The sequence below is a fragment of the Microtus oregoni genome, unplaced genomic scaffold, assembly GCF_018167655.1.
Source record: "Microtus oregoni isolate MIOR12 unplaced genomic scaffold, Mior012 000018F_ref0000195, whole genome shotgun sequence".
Lineage (NCBI taxonomy): Eukaryota > Metazoa > Chordata > Mammalia > Rodentia > Cricetidae > Microtus > Microtus oregoni.
The window spans coordinates 15,817,076-15,834,927 of record NW_024543077.1 but is presented as its reverse complement, the minus strand read 5'-3'; the positions used below and the strand labels follow the sequence as shown (position 1 = coordinate 15,834,927).

The following is a 17,852-nucleotide window of genomic DNA, read 5'->3' as shown; positions in this document are numbered from 1 at the left end:
ATATTATTGTGTTGTCTAGGACACTGTGTCTCAAACATCAACCCCGAAGACATCTTGTTAAAATCAAGATTCTGATGATGTGGGACTGTGGTGGCCTGACATCCCAGGCAGGGCCATTCCTACTGTGAGCACCAAGAGAATTATAGAGTATTCAAGAGAAGTGTGATCCCCCAAAGATAAAATCATGACAAAGATCCTATGTAGGCCTCATGACAGTAGAGATGTTACCCTTGCTGCTTTAAATTTATCATTATAATCAAAAATTGAAGATGCTAGAGTTGTCTAAGTAGCTGCATATGTCTTTATGAGCCTGTAGACAAAACTATATCTCAATAAACCCAATACTATATATATACATATATATGTATATATATGTAATAAGTAATATAGTAGATAGAGCTACTTAGACTTATACTGATTACATTTACTAAAACTTTAGCTGCTGGAAGCATACGTAAATATTCTCATTAGAATTAAAAAGAAACCAAAACCAATTGTCCAGCTTGTAAACATTGGAGCCCAGAAAGGATATAACAAAACTACAGTCCCTGAGGCAATATGACATGACACGGTTCAGCTTTGTCCGTGAAGGAATCAAATAATAAAATTAGGTCAGATCCAAAGAAACAAGTCAGTAGAAAAATATATGTTGCATTACCTTAAAGAAACAAAATGGCAACAAATCCTGGTGAGGATGCAGGGGGAAAGAAATCCTTATCTATGGTTGGTGCATCCTTAATGGAAGTCGGTATAGGTGTTTCTCAAACTCAAACACGAGCCTCGTGTGTTCCAGCGATGTCATTCGTAGCCTCATACCTCTGGGACTCTAAAGTCAGCACTGCACAGAGATAGAGGCATACCAAGATGTAGAGCCTGGGTTACGGGAGAAAAGGAAGCAGAAGACTGGAAAGAGAAAGGGGGCGGGCAGGATGGGTGGTGGAATGTGTGGGAATATGTATATGAGAATGTGATGATGCAACCCACTACTCTCTACAATTAATATGTACAAAAATGGATGGAAAAGTAAATAGAATTTTAGAACAAGGTTGCTGCAATGGACATTGAATTGTGGTGAGTAGGAACAGCCAGTGAAAGCATTTTCATTGGAAAAGATCTCAACTCAAGAGCGTGTCTCCATTTAATATAGTTTCTGAGGGTGATTTTTAAGACGGCCTACTTTATTTATTTACTTATTTATTATGTATACAACATTCTGTCTGTATATAGGCCTGCAGGCCAGAAGAGGGCACCAGACCCCATTACAGATGGTTGTGAGCCACCATATAGTTGCTGGGAATTGAACTCAGGACCTCTAGGAAGAGAGGTAATGCTCTTAACCTCTTAGCCTTCTCTCCAGCCCAAGATGCCCTACTTTTAATTAAAGGGATAGGCTTATCATTGAGTAGTTATTGGCAGAGCATGTATTTCCTGGCCATACTCTTATCTTTTAGGACACTAAAGACACAGAAAACAGTTTATGTATTCAAGGTATTTACAGTTTGGGCCTGGAATATAATTAATACATGAGAAAGATAACGACAACCAAACAAAAAGAGACTTCCTGCTGCTCCAGTCAGATATATGAAAGCAGGCTGCTTGTAGCTTCCCTGTGTATATGAGAGCAACAGTTACTTAGTGTAGGTTTGGAGGCACAATCTGAAAGTGGTATATGTCGTAGTAGGAGCGGCGAGGCTGCGTCCCTGGCACCCGGCCACCCGCATGGCTAGCTTATGCCCCGAAATAATTACATGGAAACTGTATTCTTTTAAACACTGCCTGGCCCATTAGTTCCAGCCTCTTATTGGCTAGCTCTTACATATTGACCTAACCCATCTCTAATAATCTGTGTAGCCCACGAGCTGGCTTATCAGGAATGATCTTAACCTGCGTCTGCCTGGAGTGGGAGAATCATGGTGACTCCTTGACTCAGCTTCTTTCTCCCAGCATTCTGTTCTGTTTACTCCGCCTACCTAATTTTATGTCCTATTAAAGGGCCAAGGCAGTCTCTTTATTTAACCAATGAAACAACAGATAGAAAGATGACCCTCCTCCATCAGGTATAGGTCATAGTAAGGGCATTAATGGTTGCAGCAATGCCGCTGATGCAGGGGCAGAGCTGCTGTTTAACAGACCAAGGTTGACAAGTGTCCTACAGTGTGACTTGCCACATCATGCTTTACACGACTGATTCCTTAGCCAGATACTCATGCTGCTATCACTGAGAAATGATTCTTTGATTTCAGAGTAAATGAAAATATGAGGCCCGAAATACCGAAGTAAATGTTCACAGTATGTGCCACCTCCATGCTTCCGGAATCCTCAGCTGCTCAGGAGGAATTGTCTTTAACACGAAGGGAACACAAAGAAGTGAGCTTATCTGCTTGGCATTTATCTATTTAAAACCATTCACCACTTCTAACCTTGGGCCCATTTTCATACTAGAGGCAGGAAAGGTCAAAGGAGCTGCTAAGTCCACCAGCTCTGCCATTCAGCCTGCGAGAAGACAGACCTAGAGAGTTGAGCAGACCTGTTGTGAAGTTGTTCGGAGTCGTGCATGCTAGTCAATGCTATTATGCAGAGCTTGAGTTTGGTAAAAACAAGATGGTGAGTAATAGAATGGCCATGCTCATGTCACCGTATGTACATGCAGTTTACACATCCTTTATCTTTGTTCCATGTGCTCCGAGAGGCACCTCTATCTACACAGATGCATAGACACACAGACATGCGAACGCACACACACTAATTCAGGAGAGAAGAAACCACAGCCTACAACACGGGAGTGGATGCTGTCCTCATCAACCCCGCAGGTTGAAATAACAGACAAAGGTGGCTGTCATGGGCATTATTCCAGTGGTGTTATACAATTCCTCTTAGTCCTCAGAATACTGTTCCTAGCTCTCTTTTTATAGCTGAAATTCCTTTTAAAGGAGGAATCTTTTCGTTTATAATTTTTAAAATTCAAGTATTTTTGGTGGAGGTAATATTTACATAAAACCTTGTAGATGACTAACGATGATTTTTATTGGGAGCAATTCTGAAAGAAGTTGTTGAGTAGGAGAAAATACTTAGAATTCCATGGGGTAATGTACAATGCAAAAAACAAAACAGAGATAGCTTGAAATAGATGATATTGTTAAGACAGTGCTTATGGCATAGCTTGTATTGCCCCTGTGGTAGACACTCCCTTCATGAACCTCAGAAGACCTTGACCTTGCCCCTGCCACATATGTGGGGATTATTTGACACAGGTAAACTTGGCATCTTTGAAAGCCATTCTTTTCTGGTAGCTGCCTTCCACTAAGCAAGTAGAGAAGGTCACTCTGGGATCTTAGAAACACGCCAATCACCAGAAAATGGCTGATTCAAAGCGACAATTTTCAACCTGAATGAATTCGGTCTAAACGAATGCCAGCCTTAACCGAATTACGCTCTTTCCCATCTACTGCTGAGGTTTCAGTAGATAGCTGGCTAGGTTTACATAGCTGTAAGCAAAAACCATAGGTCAAACTCTGCCTGTTGGAGCCCCAACACTGAATATCTGACTTTTCCTTTTCTTAAACCACGTTAGGGTCTACCAACAAATTAACAAACTTTTGTTAAGGGTGATCAGCCAACTCTATGAGATGGAACCTATATCTGATATCATTAATGAGGCTAAATAATTCATGGAACCAGTGAAGACCTACTATGATTATTCTGCTAAATTAACAAAGCAGTTAAATGACTCTCAATGGTATCGCTGTCCCCATAGATCAGGGCCTTGCTCAGCCCTCATCAGAGTTGCTTCTTCTTGTGGTAGACGGCAGTTAGCACAGAGACTCACAGCTGCACAGTGTTAGAGGGCAAGACTTTGGAGCACTCGGCCCTGAGTGGGATGTCGCTGTCACACTCTTCAAGGCTCTGGGATTTATGCAGAAGGGGGTGGTGGTGAGAGGACTCGGAGAGCTAGTGATGGTGGACAGTTTGGAAGAAGCAGCATTTTCCAGACACAGCAGGGCAGATGCTCAAGGCAGACACAGGCCCAGCATGGTGACTGAGTGGGCACAAAGGCTCTCTGCTCACAAATGACAGCTGCTGGGTGACGGAAAGTCAGGTTCCTTCTCTGGAGTGATACGGGGTACATCAGCATCCTCAGGAGTGGTTGATCAACACAAATGGATTGGACCTTTCTAGTGACATGTTGTTGGTGTTTGTGTTGCTGTTGTTGTTGCTGCTGCTATTGTTGTTGTTGTTGCTGTTGTTATTGGTGTTGTTGTTATTGGTGTTGTTGCTGTTTTTGTTGGTGTTGCTGTTGTTATTGTTGTTGCTGGTGTTGTTGTTGCTGCTGCATTTTTTTGTTGGTGTGGTTGTTGTTGTTGGTGGTGGATTTTTATCTTATAAGAAAGAAAGGACACAAAGTTGGTGGGGAGGGAAACAGGGAGGAGATGGGAGGAGCTGGAGGAGCTGGAGGAGCTGGAGGATGGTAGAGAATATGATAAAATATATGATATGACATTCTCAAAAAACAACAAAAAAGATAAGTGGGCCATACTTATTCAGATGAATATCTCTATGTGTGGTTTCAGCTCTCACCTAGATCAAAAATTTAAGTTCTGCTGACTTCACTGGAAGAAAAGAAAATAAGTTTATTCGGGTATTGATGATGATTTCTTCTCTTTAAGTGTTTTCAAGTGCCACGCGTCCCTGCTTATGTAACTCTTGTCACCTCTGTTTGTGAATGCAGTGTGAAGCACTGCAGCTGGAGAAAATAGATTCTTAATTCCCATTAGTGTTGGCATGTCTTGTTCTCACACGGGGCGATAGTGTGCTTGTTTACCGTGATCCGCCTCAGGCGCATGTACCCAAGATGTTTTCTCCTGGCCCCAAGATTTGAGAAGACCACTTTGAAACCATAGAGGCATCCTGTTCCTCATGACTTTGTAAGCAAATATTAGTTAGATTCTTCAAGAGGACCTCTGAAGACAAATTGGTTTTGAGAGTTGTCAAACGAATATAAGATAAAGTCATCGCCCTATGGAGGAGATAGATTGTTAAGATAGTTAATTAAAAGGAAGCGTTGCAATATAAGGACACAAAATATAGCAGATTAAATGCAGTCGCTGAAGGGATTCTTAATAAAGCTGGCTAAGTGTCTGAATCATCAAGGGCTTCTGGGCAGAGGGAATTTTTAGCACAGTTGTGGCTTCTCTTGGGAGGAAGGCTACTGCCAAAGTCTATGCAGCAAATGGTAAAAGCTGCTGATCTATGGAATGGCCCAAGTCTCCTGTGCCTGGAGCAGCTTCAGTAGGGCTGTCTTTGTACATGGCCAAGCACTCATAGTCTTAAAAATATGTGTCGCTAATACAATCAATTAAAATTAATTTAGGTGTGGAGAAATGGCTTAGTGGTTAAAAGTGCTCATTGCTCTTGTATAGGACCAGTGTTTGGTTTTCAGCACCCATGTTGGGCGGCTCACAGCAGCCCATAACCAGCTCTGAGGTGCTTGACCTCTGTGGGTACCCACATAGGTCTTCTCTCTCTCTCTCTCTCTCTCTCTCTCTCTCTCTTTCTCTCTCTCTCTCACACACACACACACACTCACACATTTGTTCTCTCAGTGTCTCTTTCATACTCTCTCACACACATATATAAATATTTAAATCTTTAACATTTTTCTTTCTCCATATTTAAATCTCTGATTACTGACTTAATCAAATTGCCCTCCTTTCACAGACTAATTTCCATGATTCTAACATACTTCATAAACTCTAAATAAAGCACATAACATGAAGATGGTTGTTGTAAATATGATTGCCATATTTATGCATGTCCTATTCTAAACACTGATACTACGGGTTGGATTCGTTTCATTTTTGGAACCTTCCTAAGCATTATAGATTTACTCACTTAGCATGCCTCCCCAGGAAGTTGAGTAACAATCTTTTCTTGTGTGTTCTTGGGATTGTGTTATCTTTATAGTTGTACAGTAGCATGTACTTACTCACTTAGCATGCCTCCCCAAGAAGCTTAGTAACAATCTTTTCTTGTGTGTTCTTGGTATTATGTTATCTTTATCGTTGTACAGTAGCATAGGTTATGGAATCTTAGTTGTTAATCATTGGGGGTCTTAGCTGTCTTATCAAAACTAAGTGACTCAGACTTGAACCACAGAATGGAAGCCAAACTGAGTTTTCTTCTTAGGGGTTATTTCACATATATTGTTAAACGTTAACTTGTTTTAAAGACTGCCTTCCATATGTGGGCGTTTCTTTTCGCAGTTTGTTGTCTGTCTCACGGATGTGCACTTTGGAATATGTCATTTGGGGAACATTGCCTGTCCTTCACGGCACTGTCATATTGCCCTGGTCATTATTCCCCGAGCAGACCATGTTACTCTTGTGTCTAAACTGGCACCACCCGCTTGTCCCCCTCTTCCACCCCACCCCACCTGACCCGTGAGCATCCTTCCATGTCTTTGGTAAATTTCCTGCTTGGTCTAGCACTACTTGGCCGTTCAGCATTTTCTGTGTTAAAATTGGTTATATTGGATTGGATTCATCCTTTCCTATTGTAATTGCTATTCCTACTTTAGTGGCTTTTGTCATCTGAAATCACATTGAACTCATGCTTTTTTCGGTAACTCATTTGATTTAAACACAATATTATGTTTCTTTTTGATAGTTGAATAACCCACCACTGTATCATCAGTGGGAGCTCTGTTAGGCCGATTCTCTTATCCGACTAACGTTCTTGTGCTATTTTAAAAAGGCCTCTAGCTTTCCAGTCAATAGCTGGATGTTTCCTAGGCTCCATTTCTCTTGATTCTTCTTTAATCTCTTCTCCCACCCACCCCCGACACTTATGTCCTGTGAGCTGGAAGCTATTTTTTTCAGTGGGAGCTATAACATCAGCCAGAATACAGGCACGCAGTGGGATGAGCTGGAAATGGATGAAAGGGTTACTGTTTACGGGCTGGAGAAGTCTCCTCTGCGAGGTGTGGGGTTCTGTTTCTGACTCTTCTTACTTATAAGGTTATATCTGTGATCACGATTCATACTTGCTAACAGATTACGGAGGGGCTCACAGGAAGATGTGGGTGCAGGGGGATAGCACCTACGTGTAATCTGTCATCCAGGCCTCTTCTGCTGGGTCTGTATCACTCAATGGTTTCATGCTAAGAGCTAGTGGAAATTACAGCTTCCCGCAAGGCGTGGGCATTGCGATTATTTCACCTTGCTGGGTCCTTCTCTGAACCAGAGTTCTTTAATTCGGGGTCTCCAGGAGAACTCCCACAGGAGTGTGTGAGGGCAGCAGAGCTGAGCCCAGGTATGTCAGGAGGACCCGAGTGAGCTTGGCTTTCTGTTGTGCTCATAGACAACAGATCATGTTGGGCAGATCACGTTTAAGTCCTGTGTCCTAAATACTGGAAACATGAAACCTACCTAGAAGAGTTTCTTTGCGCTATGTGGAAAACTCAGTGTACATCTTCCCTTGATGAAGATGCGTGCACAGAGAAGGTATGGTTACCTGTATGTTTTGTGGCAGCCTGGCTGAACTGGAGACCAGATAAATTTGGCATGACCTTAATTATGTGGAGAAACTTGTTGATGAGCTTTGTAACTCGTGAAGTTACAGTTGATGGTGCCCAGTACATAGCCATATATAGTGACAGCAATCGTGACAACCGTTGCTTATTTCCGCCTGGATTTGATACAGTGTATCAAATTTGTTTAGTGGTCTATACCGCAGTGTTTTTGCTTGTTTGTTTTTGTTCTTTTTGTAGGTTCTGCTCAGGTATCAGAATGCTTCAGGCTGTTTCAGCAAAGTGCACATAATAGGTTTTTACCCTTGGGTAACAGTCCCTCACAGGCACTGGCTTATTATTCACAGTTTCAATAGCATTTCTTTGCCTGGGATCTTACCAGGCTGAAGTCAGGTTGTTGTCTGGGTGGTGGCTTTCACCTGGAGCTCAACGTCCTCTTCCTTGTTGACAGAATTAGTTTTACTGTGTGTGCAGGTCTGTGGTCCCCATTTTCCTGGCAGTTGTCAGGCCAAGACTGTGATATACCTTATGATTGTATCACTCAGTTCTCAGCGTGGTCATGGCTGCCTTTCAGACTAGCCGGCCCTGAGCGTTCTGTCTTTCTTGGTTTTGGAGGGCTCTCCTAGCTTTGTTCACCCCACCAGGTAATCTAGTGTTTGTATATAAAACAATATTATCATATGACATCATATTATATTTGCATAGAAAAGGGAGAGGATTATTCAAAGGCAAGAGATTCAGATATTGTTTTAGAGTCCACCTATTAAAACCTTCAGCAGAAGGATCTTGATGATAGCTATTTATGAACATATGTATTTGTTATCTTTGTAGCAGCATTGTGCTTTTTAAACAATAGCTTTTGGATGAATGTCTTGAAGCCTTAGCTTTTTTTTTTTAAATGAAATATAATGATTAGTTATTTGGATGAATCTTTTGTAGAAGATTTATTACAAGAAGACTGAGCATGACTGGAGAAAGGTTGCAATACCATGGTGTGGCCCTGCCTTCCATGGACTTCGCCAAAGGATTGTTGAGGCTTAGATGCAGGAGGGAAGGCTCAGCAGTGAAGAGCACTTGCTGCTCTTGCAGGGGACCTGGGATGTTCCCAGCATCCATACGGCAGCTTCCAAGTGTTTGCAGCTCCAGTTCCAACATCATCTTCTGGGCTCTGTGGGCACTGAGCATGCATGTGGCGCATATACATAATATGCAGGCAAAATATGCATACATCTAAACTAAAATAAAAAATCTTAAAAAGAGAAGTAATGCCTCTCACATATGGTCTGCTAGTAGGATGCCTGAAGAGCGTGGTACTGCAAAACTACTGTGGCAGGCTGATTTATTTCCAATTCAAGTAACGGGAGTCTAGATTAAAAGAAATTGAGGTTGTCTTTTCCATTTCTTTGTCAGTCTACGTAGATGTTTGTCAAGTTTTAACGTTGTTTTTAATTTTTATTCATTAGTGTTTTTTATTTCCATTTTGATATTGAATTATTATTTAATTTTATTCTTATTTTAGATTTCATCCACTCCTCTAAGTATCTTAAGATTGATTCAAAGCTTATATCTTTATATCTTTCTTCTTTCCTGCGTTCTTTTAGTATTATATGATTATGTATATGTATTTTATATGTATATATACTATATATTACATATATTAGCATTGCATGTTTATGAATTTGTCAAGTGGAGTGAAGTCAATCAAGATGGTGGAAATTTTCAACCTGCATCTTCAGAGGTAAACGTTTGAAACAAAGTAGCCCCATCCTCCTTAGCTTTCTTTAGCTCCTGCTTCTGTCAGCTCCTGCTGTGGTCAGTAGGTACCCATCCCATCCCTGCTAACTGTGGCTTTGTTTGTTTGTTTGTTTGTTTTGTGAAATGGGTTTTCCACTCCTTTCATGATTTAGAAATACCCATTTGCAGTCAGATGATAAAACCTGAGCATTCAGAACCTTGTAGGATACACGGCCTATGCCATAAGGTATTTTTGTTTGTTTTTTATTAGGTAGATAAATTTTCTTTTTTTTTTTTAACGTGCAAACTGCGAATCTACACAGAACAGTTATAAGTAATTTTCTGTATTGTGAATACAGCTCATAAAGTGGGCTTTTCTGAGTTGAAACGCGCCCTGGCCAGATCAGTGCGTGTAGTGATCGCGTTGTTTCAGTGAGGCTCACTCAAGTCATCCCTTCTCTCTTCCAGATATGTGTCACAAAGATGTCTACACGGAACTGCCAGGGGACAGATTCAGTGATCAAGCACCTGGACACCATCCCTGAGGACAAAAAAGTCAGAGTCCAGAGGACGCAGAGCACCTTCGACCCATTCGAGAAGCCTGCCAACCAAGTCAAAAGGGTGCATTCTGAGAATAATGCCTGCATTAACTTCAAGTCCTCCTTGGCTGGCAAAGAGTCACCCAAAGTGCGGCGGCACTCCAGCCCCAGCTCGGTAAGGACCCCCCCCCCCATATATCAGGGGGTACCCGGAAGGACTAGCCTTCAACACAGCTGCACACTGTGCGGATGACGGCAGGTGGTGTTTGTAGTGAGAGTTTATGCATTTTCTCTCATGGTTGAATATTTTGGAAGAGAGAAAACTAGACAAAGACTCTATTGAGTTAAGAGTGCCCAGCAAGCAAATATGAAATCATTTAACTTATTTTTAGAAATAAAACAAAACAAATACCTTTTTCTTTAAAAAAAAAAAAATAAGATTGTTTGGCCGGGCGGTGGTAGCACACGCCTTTAATCCCAGCACTCGGGAGGGAGAGGCAGGTGGATCTCTGTGAGTCTGAAGCCAGCCTGGTCTACAAAGTGAGTTCCAGGACAGGCTCCAAAGCTACAGAGAAACCCTGTCTCAGAAAACCACTCAAAAAAAAATTGTTTTTGGAGTTAGAAAAATTTATCATTGCAAACCCTTTGTATTTCACTCTCTTAGAGATGTCTGTGGACGTGCCTGTGCTCGTGAGAAGTTTTCTAAGTCGGCAGGTTCACAAAGCATTTCAGAGAAGAATGAGCGCTGTCCAGGTGTCGTCTCACAGTTTGCTCCCGATGGAAATATTTTAGAATTTAACAGCTAGGCGTTGATCCTCAGAGGGAAAGGCCACTCATTTTCAGGAAACCCTCGGCTCAAAGCCACGGCAATTCTTGGCTTTGGACCTAAGTATTTGCCTTAGTTTGAGTGTAGTGAATCCAGTAGACTGTGTGGCCTCAGAAAGAGACGTTTACTTTCCTCCTCCTAGAGCTGAGAAGTCCTGGGTGTTGAGCCTGTGGGACCACCACAGGTCTCACTCATGAGGGCAACCACCAGATGAGCCCCTTGCCTTCGCCAGCTCTCACCTCTGTCTAGTACTGCTTCCCTGGGATGGGGTATTTTCAACATGCAGCTTGTCGAAGAGGCCTTTGCATCCAGGATGCTTGCTGCTTTTCACTCACAAAAATGTAATTGGAACTCAGACTTTCAGGGCTGGCTTGCACTTAGCGCTGTGAAAATATTTTGTGATCTTTTGAAACGGAATAATTTTCAGACTTTACCGACACTTACTAATCTTTGGACATTGATGCCCTAAGGGTTTAGAGAGTGGGAGGGAGATGGCAAGGAAGCTTGATTCTGTTACCTTCCTAAAAACACATGACATTTAACAAGCGCTGAGCTCAAAGTTTCTGCGGGAACAGACCCAGCAAAGCCACTGAGCTGCTCCAGTAGCGTTGGCACTTAAGTTTCATTATGTTTTGTGCTACCGAGCAGATCCAGTGTCAATAAAGCAGAAGTAATAGTACTGCAGCCTCTCTGAAACTTGGTTATGGAGCCCTAAACCCTCGCTTGTGATCGTCACTTGTTACTGTAAAGTGGGTTTGCCTGTGTCACAGCTCCACCATTGACTCCCCAGAGAACCTCCCGATCTAGTGTTATGGAAGAGAAACTGAGAGCTGTAGACAACAGTCAAGCTCCTACCATCTTAAGGCAAGTGTATACCATCTACTCTGTAGTTACCTGGTACCATATGTCAGCCTGTAATGGTTTGCAGAAATTATCATTCTAGATATTACATGAGTTAATCCCATGCCTTTCTTTGGGGACTTCTCTCAAATGACAAATCGAGTTACTTTTCTTGCCTTATGTAGAACGTTTTGGAATAAATTCTGCACAGGGTAGATTAACTAGAAGGAAGAGTTTGAGGAGGCCCAGGAAGAAGTGACATAGAGAAACAGAATTTAGGGATAATTAGTAATTTATGGGATAATAAGGAATATACAAAGTATTTTCTCCATTATATTTGTATCTATAAATACATGTATATAACATCTTAAGCTTACATTAATATATAGCATTTAGTAGTGTATTATAATATAGAAAGGATCCTGTACTATGATTACATTTCTAATTTTTATTACTTGTAATTGCATTTTCTTTTCACTTGTCCCCAACTAGTAAGGTTGGTAACACTGTTTCAACCTCAATAGCAATGTGTTAGTTTGATTATTTTATACCTGTGATAACCATAGGAAATCATGACCCATAAAAACCATTGGCACGGGGTTCTGTTATTTTTTGAATCATGTGATGGTATAGTTGTGATTGCTAGATCCGAGCACCCTTGCCCTGACACAGCGGTATTGATTTGTACCCTTCATCTTGTCATTATTTCAAACTATTGGTTAGTTAGAATTGTCCCTAGGAGTACAGTTGGAAAGACACCGTGATGAAGTGTGGCGGTATTTCTATTGTTATACACATGTTATATCCATGGGCACTCAGGGTACCACAGCCATCCTTAATTGTGGCTTTCTTGCAGTTAAGGGTGGTATGGTCCTGATCTTAAATGACTGCCTGGCTAAGACCATGTGTTAAAGGCTTGGATGCTATCCATGCCTCATTAAGTAGGACTCAAAGGAGGGAAACTGGGTCACTGGGCACGTGCCCTTAAGTGGTATTATTTGGACCACCCCTTCTACTTCTTGTTTTTCTTGTCTCTCAGTTTTCTGTCTCCCCCCTCCCACTTTCCTTCTTTCTTCACTCCCTTCCATCTCCTGCCCCATCCCAGATGCTATGGGGTAGCCAGGCCTTCTGTATGCTCCTGTCATTTGGTACTGGGCCATCCCAACTAAAAGCAATGGACTCTGGTGACCATGGACTGAAACCATGAGTCCACATAAGCCGTTCCTCTGGTGAGTTGTGTGTGTTAGATATTTTGTCAGGAGGCACGGGGCTCTCAGCCTTACACAAACAGTCCTTATGGAGAATGAAATCGAGTCTTCAGTGAAGTCAGTGGAGCTATGGCTGCATCACTGGGATGCACATCCCGGGATCCTCATGTCGTGTACAATAATACAGCCTCAACACCTATCCCTGCTTCTAGGGATGAGATTTCAACATAAGAGAGTTTACTGTGTCCCCATTTGGGCGGAACTTCAATCCATGGGGCTGTTTTCCTAGAGTAGTAGTAATAAGGGAAAGAGATGCTCAGTTCTCATCAGTTTAATTTAATTCTGGTTCTCCAGTAGCTACAGAATCTTAGATCAGTTTCATTATTGTTCCACCCCTTACATTCTTCATGTCCTAATGGGGTGTAGAATAGAATCGGTCTTATGATGGGTCTGTTGGTTATAAACTTAGGTAATAAACGTCAAAAGCCAAAGAGTAAGCCTTCAGTGTTCTTGATATTTGTTACTGCTGTGTGAACAATGAAGTAGAGCTGCTGAGGTCCTGCCTTGAGAGTGGCAGGGTGGCGAGCACTGTTCAGCTGCAGCGTCCACTCTTTCCATTACCCAGACCAATGTTCCCCTCCAGTGAGCCAGGCAATCGACAGCCCTTTGCACTTCTATGCTGTTTTTGAAGAATGCATTAACATTATCTCATTAAATCCAATGTCTCTGTGGAGTGTCCGTTGGCAGCTGCACCTTAGCCGTCTGTATTTCCAAGTCACCATGGTGCTTTTGAGTGCGCACTAAGTAGAGAAATGATAAGAAGGAAACGGTTGTCCCATAAGGCTGGTGTCCATCCGTTCATGCACCCGAGGTTGCAGAGCAGAGATAATGGTTAGGGTTGCCTGCATCTCCGTGTGTTCTAGTGTCTTCGTTTAAACAGGGCAGCATAATAAAGCTGTGTGGAGAAAGGCAATGAAAGACCCGATCTTTAATTTTAAGAGAGGGACCCCCTACCCCACTCCTGCATTATTCTTGGTTTTGTTCGTTGGATAGGAGAGGTTTTACTCATAGCCTCTTTAAATGCTTGGCATTTGGATTCCTTATTTATATGCGTGGTAATTGCACATCAGACTACTTTCCATGCTTAAAATAGAAGACTCACTTTGTAAGAACCTAATCCTCAAAGCTTAGACCATCTCATATAGTCCATGTTTCAAGGAACCATCCTTTCATAGACCAGAGCTGTTTTTAGAGGGGAATCACATGCCTTCGATCTGTCTTAGGAAGACTGTATGATTGATCTGCAAATTACAGGCTATTTTCACAATGTCTACAGATCAGTACCACAGGGCAAATAACTGATTGTTTTGCTGCTAAACGGGGCAAAGTATTAATTTTACGCCATTCCAGTGTTAATAGAATATACTTTAACCACAGCAGTTAATAAATCCAAATCCATTTAGTTAGATAAATAGACCATATGTGCCATTATTATTTTTTCTTACTTGTTTGTTTTTCTTTTAAATAAAATCAATATTGGTTTTTATAACATGAAAACCTTCACATTTTTACAGTTGCCTCTGCTCAGTTTTTAGGTAGTGTTACAGTGTCTCATTTGAAAGCAATCGCATATTCCAGGCAGATTGCACAGAGTGAAACATACAATGTTTAGTCAATCTTTGTGCCTCTCCCAAGAGACGAAAAACTGTTGTCTTCCATCTCTGCCAGTTCCTGTTTCGTAGTACTTGCTGTCAGTATACAGTAGCCAGGTGGGCCCTGCTAGGAGCAAAAGGGTGGTTTTCTGTAGCTACCTTTTCCTTTAGCTCAGATTCATTCTTAAAGGAGTCCAACAGCAGACATGAAGATTTTTTCACTCGGATTTAAAATAATTTAGAGAGGAACTGTGAGCACAATATTTTCTCCATTGAAGATCATTTATACAAAGTTTAATATAGGTTTTAAATTTCTATTTAGAACTTGAGCTTGGGAGGGTGATGGTGAAGTGCGACATTCTCAAGCTGTTTCCTGGCGTTGAGAAACGGGTGCGAATAGACCCACACAGGACTAGTCAAGTAGCTCAGAATGCAAATGTCCACTACATTTCACTTGGTTCTTATGTGTTTTTTGAGAGAAGAAAAAGTAAAAACTCTTCAGTGTGATGTGTAATTTAACATATGTGTAAACAAAATACCATTAAAAATCTTGGATCTCCTTTACACATTCCCTTCCTGTCTGTGGTAAAATTTGAAGTATATTAGTCTGTCATCAAGCTGTCTGTTTTTCTGTGACCTGCATTGCCCCTCCTCCCCACAATGTACCTCAGACCCTATCTACAGAGAAGATCCTCGAGGAGGTGATTGAGTTCACTTGCAGTCACGGGGCTGGGTCCTCTAACTGATGTTCTTATGAGCTGAGGGAGGGACACCACAGAGATATAGTAAGGAGAGGAGAAGCAGGATGAGGACTCCAGCCAAAGAGAGGCATCAGCAGGAACCAAACCTGCTGTCACCACCATCTTGATCTGCTGTCTTCCATAACTGGAAATGCTTTTTTGTTGTTGATGCTACCCAGGCTGCAGCATTTGAAAACCTCTGGGGAACTAATACATATCTAGAAAACAATGCTTTGCTATTAGTTAGGGTGTTTTCTTAAAATACTGTTCATAACCAAATTTTGCTATTTCCCCTCGTACTACGTGCTGAATGGGAACATCAAACAGATGAGTTTTGCTTTGAGGAAAAATGTGTTTAATTAAAACTCAGCAGATAGTCTTGGGAGAAAGTCATCTTTCTGGGAGATTCTCCTATTTATGCACTTAGACCAGAGTAAATGATGCCGAAAGTGTTGTACAGCCCTAGTTATTTCTGATTTCTGTGAAGACAAGAGTTCTACTTTTGGTCCATGCTTCATTAAAAATTTAGCAACATGTAACTATGGAGCTTGGTGTGGCTTTGGGGAACTGTCCTCTCATTGGATACTTTGATGGAGAAATGGGTTACTATGGTGTTCAACGCTATGGCAGATTGAATAACTGACCTGGAAAACGTCTTGCAGTCTCTGTTGCTGCCTTTGACACATTCATTCTGCCTGTGAAGATGCTCTGTCAGCATCTAGAGATACCTGGGTTTAATAATTGGGACCAGAAGATGATTCTCTTTATATCAGTATTGAAAATAAGAAGCAGAATTTGCCTATCTCATTTTTAAAGTAGATTCATAACTCCAAGTTACCAACCATGTCATATACACTTAGAAAAAGTTGATGTCATAATTGACAAATTAAATTTTTTTGCTTCCATCTTTGGAATTTTTGTTGTTTCCTTTTTTGAGACACGATCTCACTATGTAGCTCTGGCTGCCCAAGATCTCACTATGCAGACCAGATTGACCTCAAAGTTACAGAGATCCTCCTGCCTCTGCCTCCCACGTGCACCTCAGCCTGGTTACAGAATAAGTTTCAGGACAGGTACCAAAGCTACAGAGAAACCCTGTCTCCAAAAAACTAACAAAACAAAGCAAAAACCCTCTTTCCACTCTCCAAATCCCCTTTCCAGTCTCACGACCTTTAGTCATACTCACTCCCATGTAAATATACATAATAAAGATTAGAAGCCAGAATCTGCATATGAGAGAGTATGTAGTTTTGTCTTTTGATATTGGATCAACTCAGTTAATATAGGGATTTCAGATCCATCATTTTTCCTTCTGGATTTGTAAAATTCCATTGTATATGTGCCTCGTTTTCTTTGTATTCACCAGTGTTTGGATGTCTACATTGTTGTGTTTTCTTGCTATTGTGAATGGAGAAACAATGAAATATTTGTGCCAGTGTCTCTGTGGCAGGGTGTAGAATGCTTTGGGTGCAGGAACTGTGGTGGCATAGCTGGGTCAAGTAGTAGTGATAATTATTCTTCTTCTTCTTCTTCCTCCTCCTCCTCCTCCTCCTCCTCCTCCTCCTCCTCCTCCTCTTCTTCTTCTTCTTCTTCTTCTTCTTCTTCTCCTCTTACTTCTCCTCTCCTTCTCCTTCTCCTCCTCCTCCTCCTCCTCCTCCTCCTCCTCCTCCTCCTCTTCCTTCTCCTCTCCTTCTCCTTCTCCTCTTCCTTCTCCTCTCCTTCTCCTTCTCCTCTTCCTTCTCCTCTCCTTCTCCTTCTCCTCTTCCTTCTCCTCTCCTTCTCCTTCTCCTCTTCCTTCTCCTCTCCTTCTCCTTCTCCTCTTCCTTCTCCTTCTCCTCCTCTCCCTCCTCCTCCTCCTCCTCCTCCTCATCCACTTCTTCTTCTTCTTCTTCTTCTTCTTCTTCTTCTTCTTCTTCTTCTCCTCCTCCTCCTCCTCCTCCTCCTCCTCCTCCTCCTCTCCTTCTCCTCCTCCTCCTCCTCCTCCTCCTCCTCCTCCTCCTCCTTCTCCTCCTCTCCTTCTCCTCTTCCTTCTCCTTTCCTGCTCCTTCTCCTCCTCCTCCTCTCCTCCTCCTTCTCCTCTCCTTCTCCTCCTCCTCCTCCCCCTCCTCCTTCTCTCCTCCTCCTTCTCCTCTCCTTCTCCTCCTCCTCCTCCCCCTCCTCTTCCTCTTCCTCCCCCTCCTCCTCCTTCTCCTCTCCTTCTCCTCCTCCCCCTTCTTCTCTTCCTCCTCCTCCCCCTTCCCCTCCCCCTCCTCCTCTTCCTCCTCTTCCTCCTCTCTAATTTCAGAGGTGCTGAGCCAGTTTATATTCCCACCAGCAGTGAATAGGGCTCCTCTTTTCCCATAACATCACTAGCATTAAATGTCTTTTTCCTTGATGGTAGCCATTCTTATTGGGGTGAGATGGAATCTCACAATTATTTTTATTTGCATTTTTCTGATGCCAAAGATGTTGAGCCCTGTTAAACATATGTATTGCTCATTTGTCATTTTTCTTCCTTCTTTTTTTAATTTTTAATTTTGGTCTTGAAAATTTGAAACATGTATATAAAACATGCTAGTTACTTCGTCCTCCTCCTTTCCAGCTCTGCCAGCCATACCCCCTTCCCTACACAACTCTTTTTTTAAATATTTATTTATTATGTATACAATATTCTGTCTGTGTGTATGCCTGAAGGCCAGAATACACAACTCTTCTTATGAATTCGTTAACTCGTTGTCTAGTGTCCAGCGGACTTTAACTGCATGTTTGTGAACCTGAATTTGAAACTAGGCATTAGAGATTGCTGACC

General features: G+C 42.0%; 1 protein-coding gene across 8 annotated transcripts in view; it reads left to right on the top strand.

Moving 5' to 3' along the window:
• LOC121458907 (cyclin-dependent kinase 14) overlaps positions 1–17,852 on the top strand; it is a 530,655-nt gene that overhangs the window by 112,644 nt on the left and 400,159 nt on the right. For 7 of the 8 annotated variants that reach the window (XR_005975885.1, XM_041668286.1, XM_041668287.1 and 4 more), the window contains one exon: positions 9,728–9,973. Coding sequence is in view for 7 of the 8 variants with exons in the window: in XM_041668286.1 (XP_041524220.1) it covers positions 9,728–9,973 (246 nt within the window). In the remaining variant the exon portion in view is untranslated. Of the gene's footprint in view, positions 1–7,200; positions 7,309–9,727; positions 9,974–17,852 lie in introns of those variants that run through there. The other variant, XM_041668291.1, reaches the window with a different exon arrangement.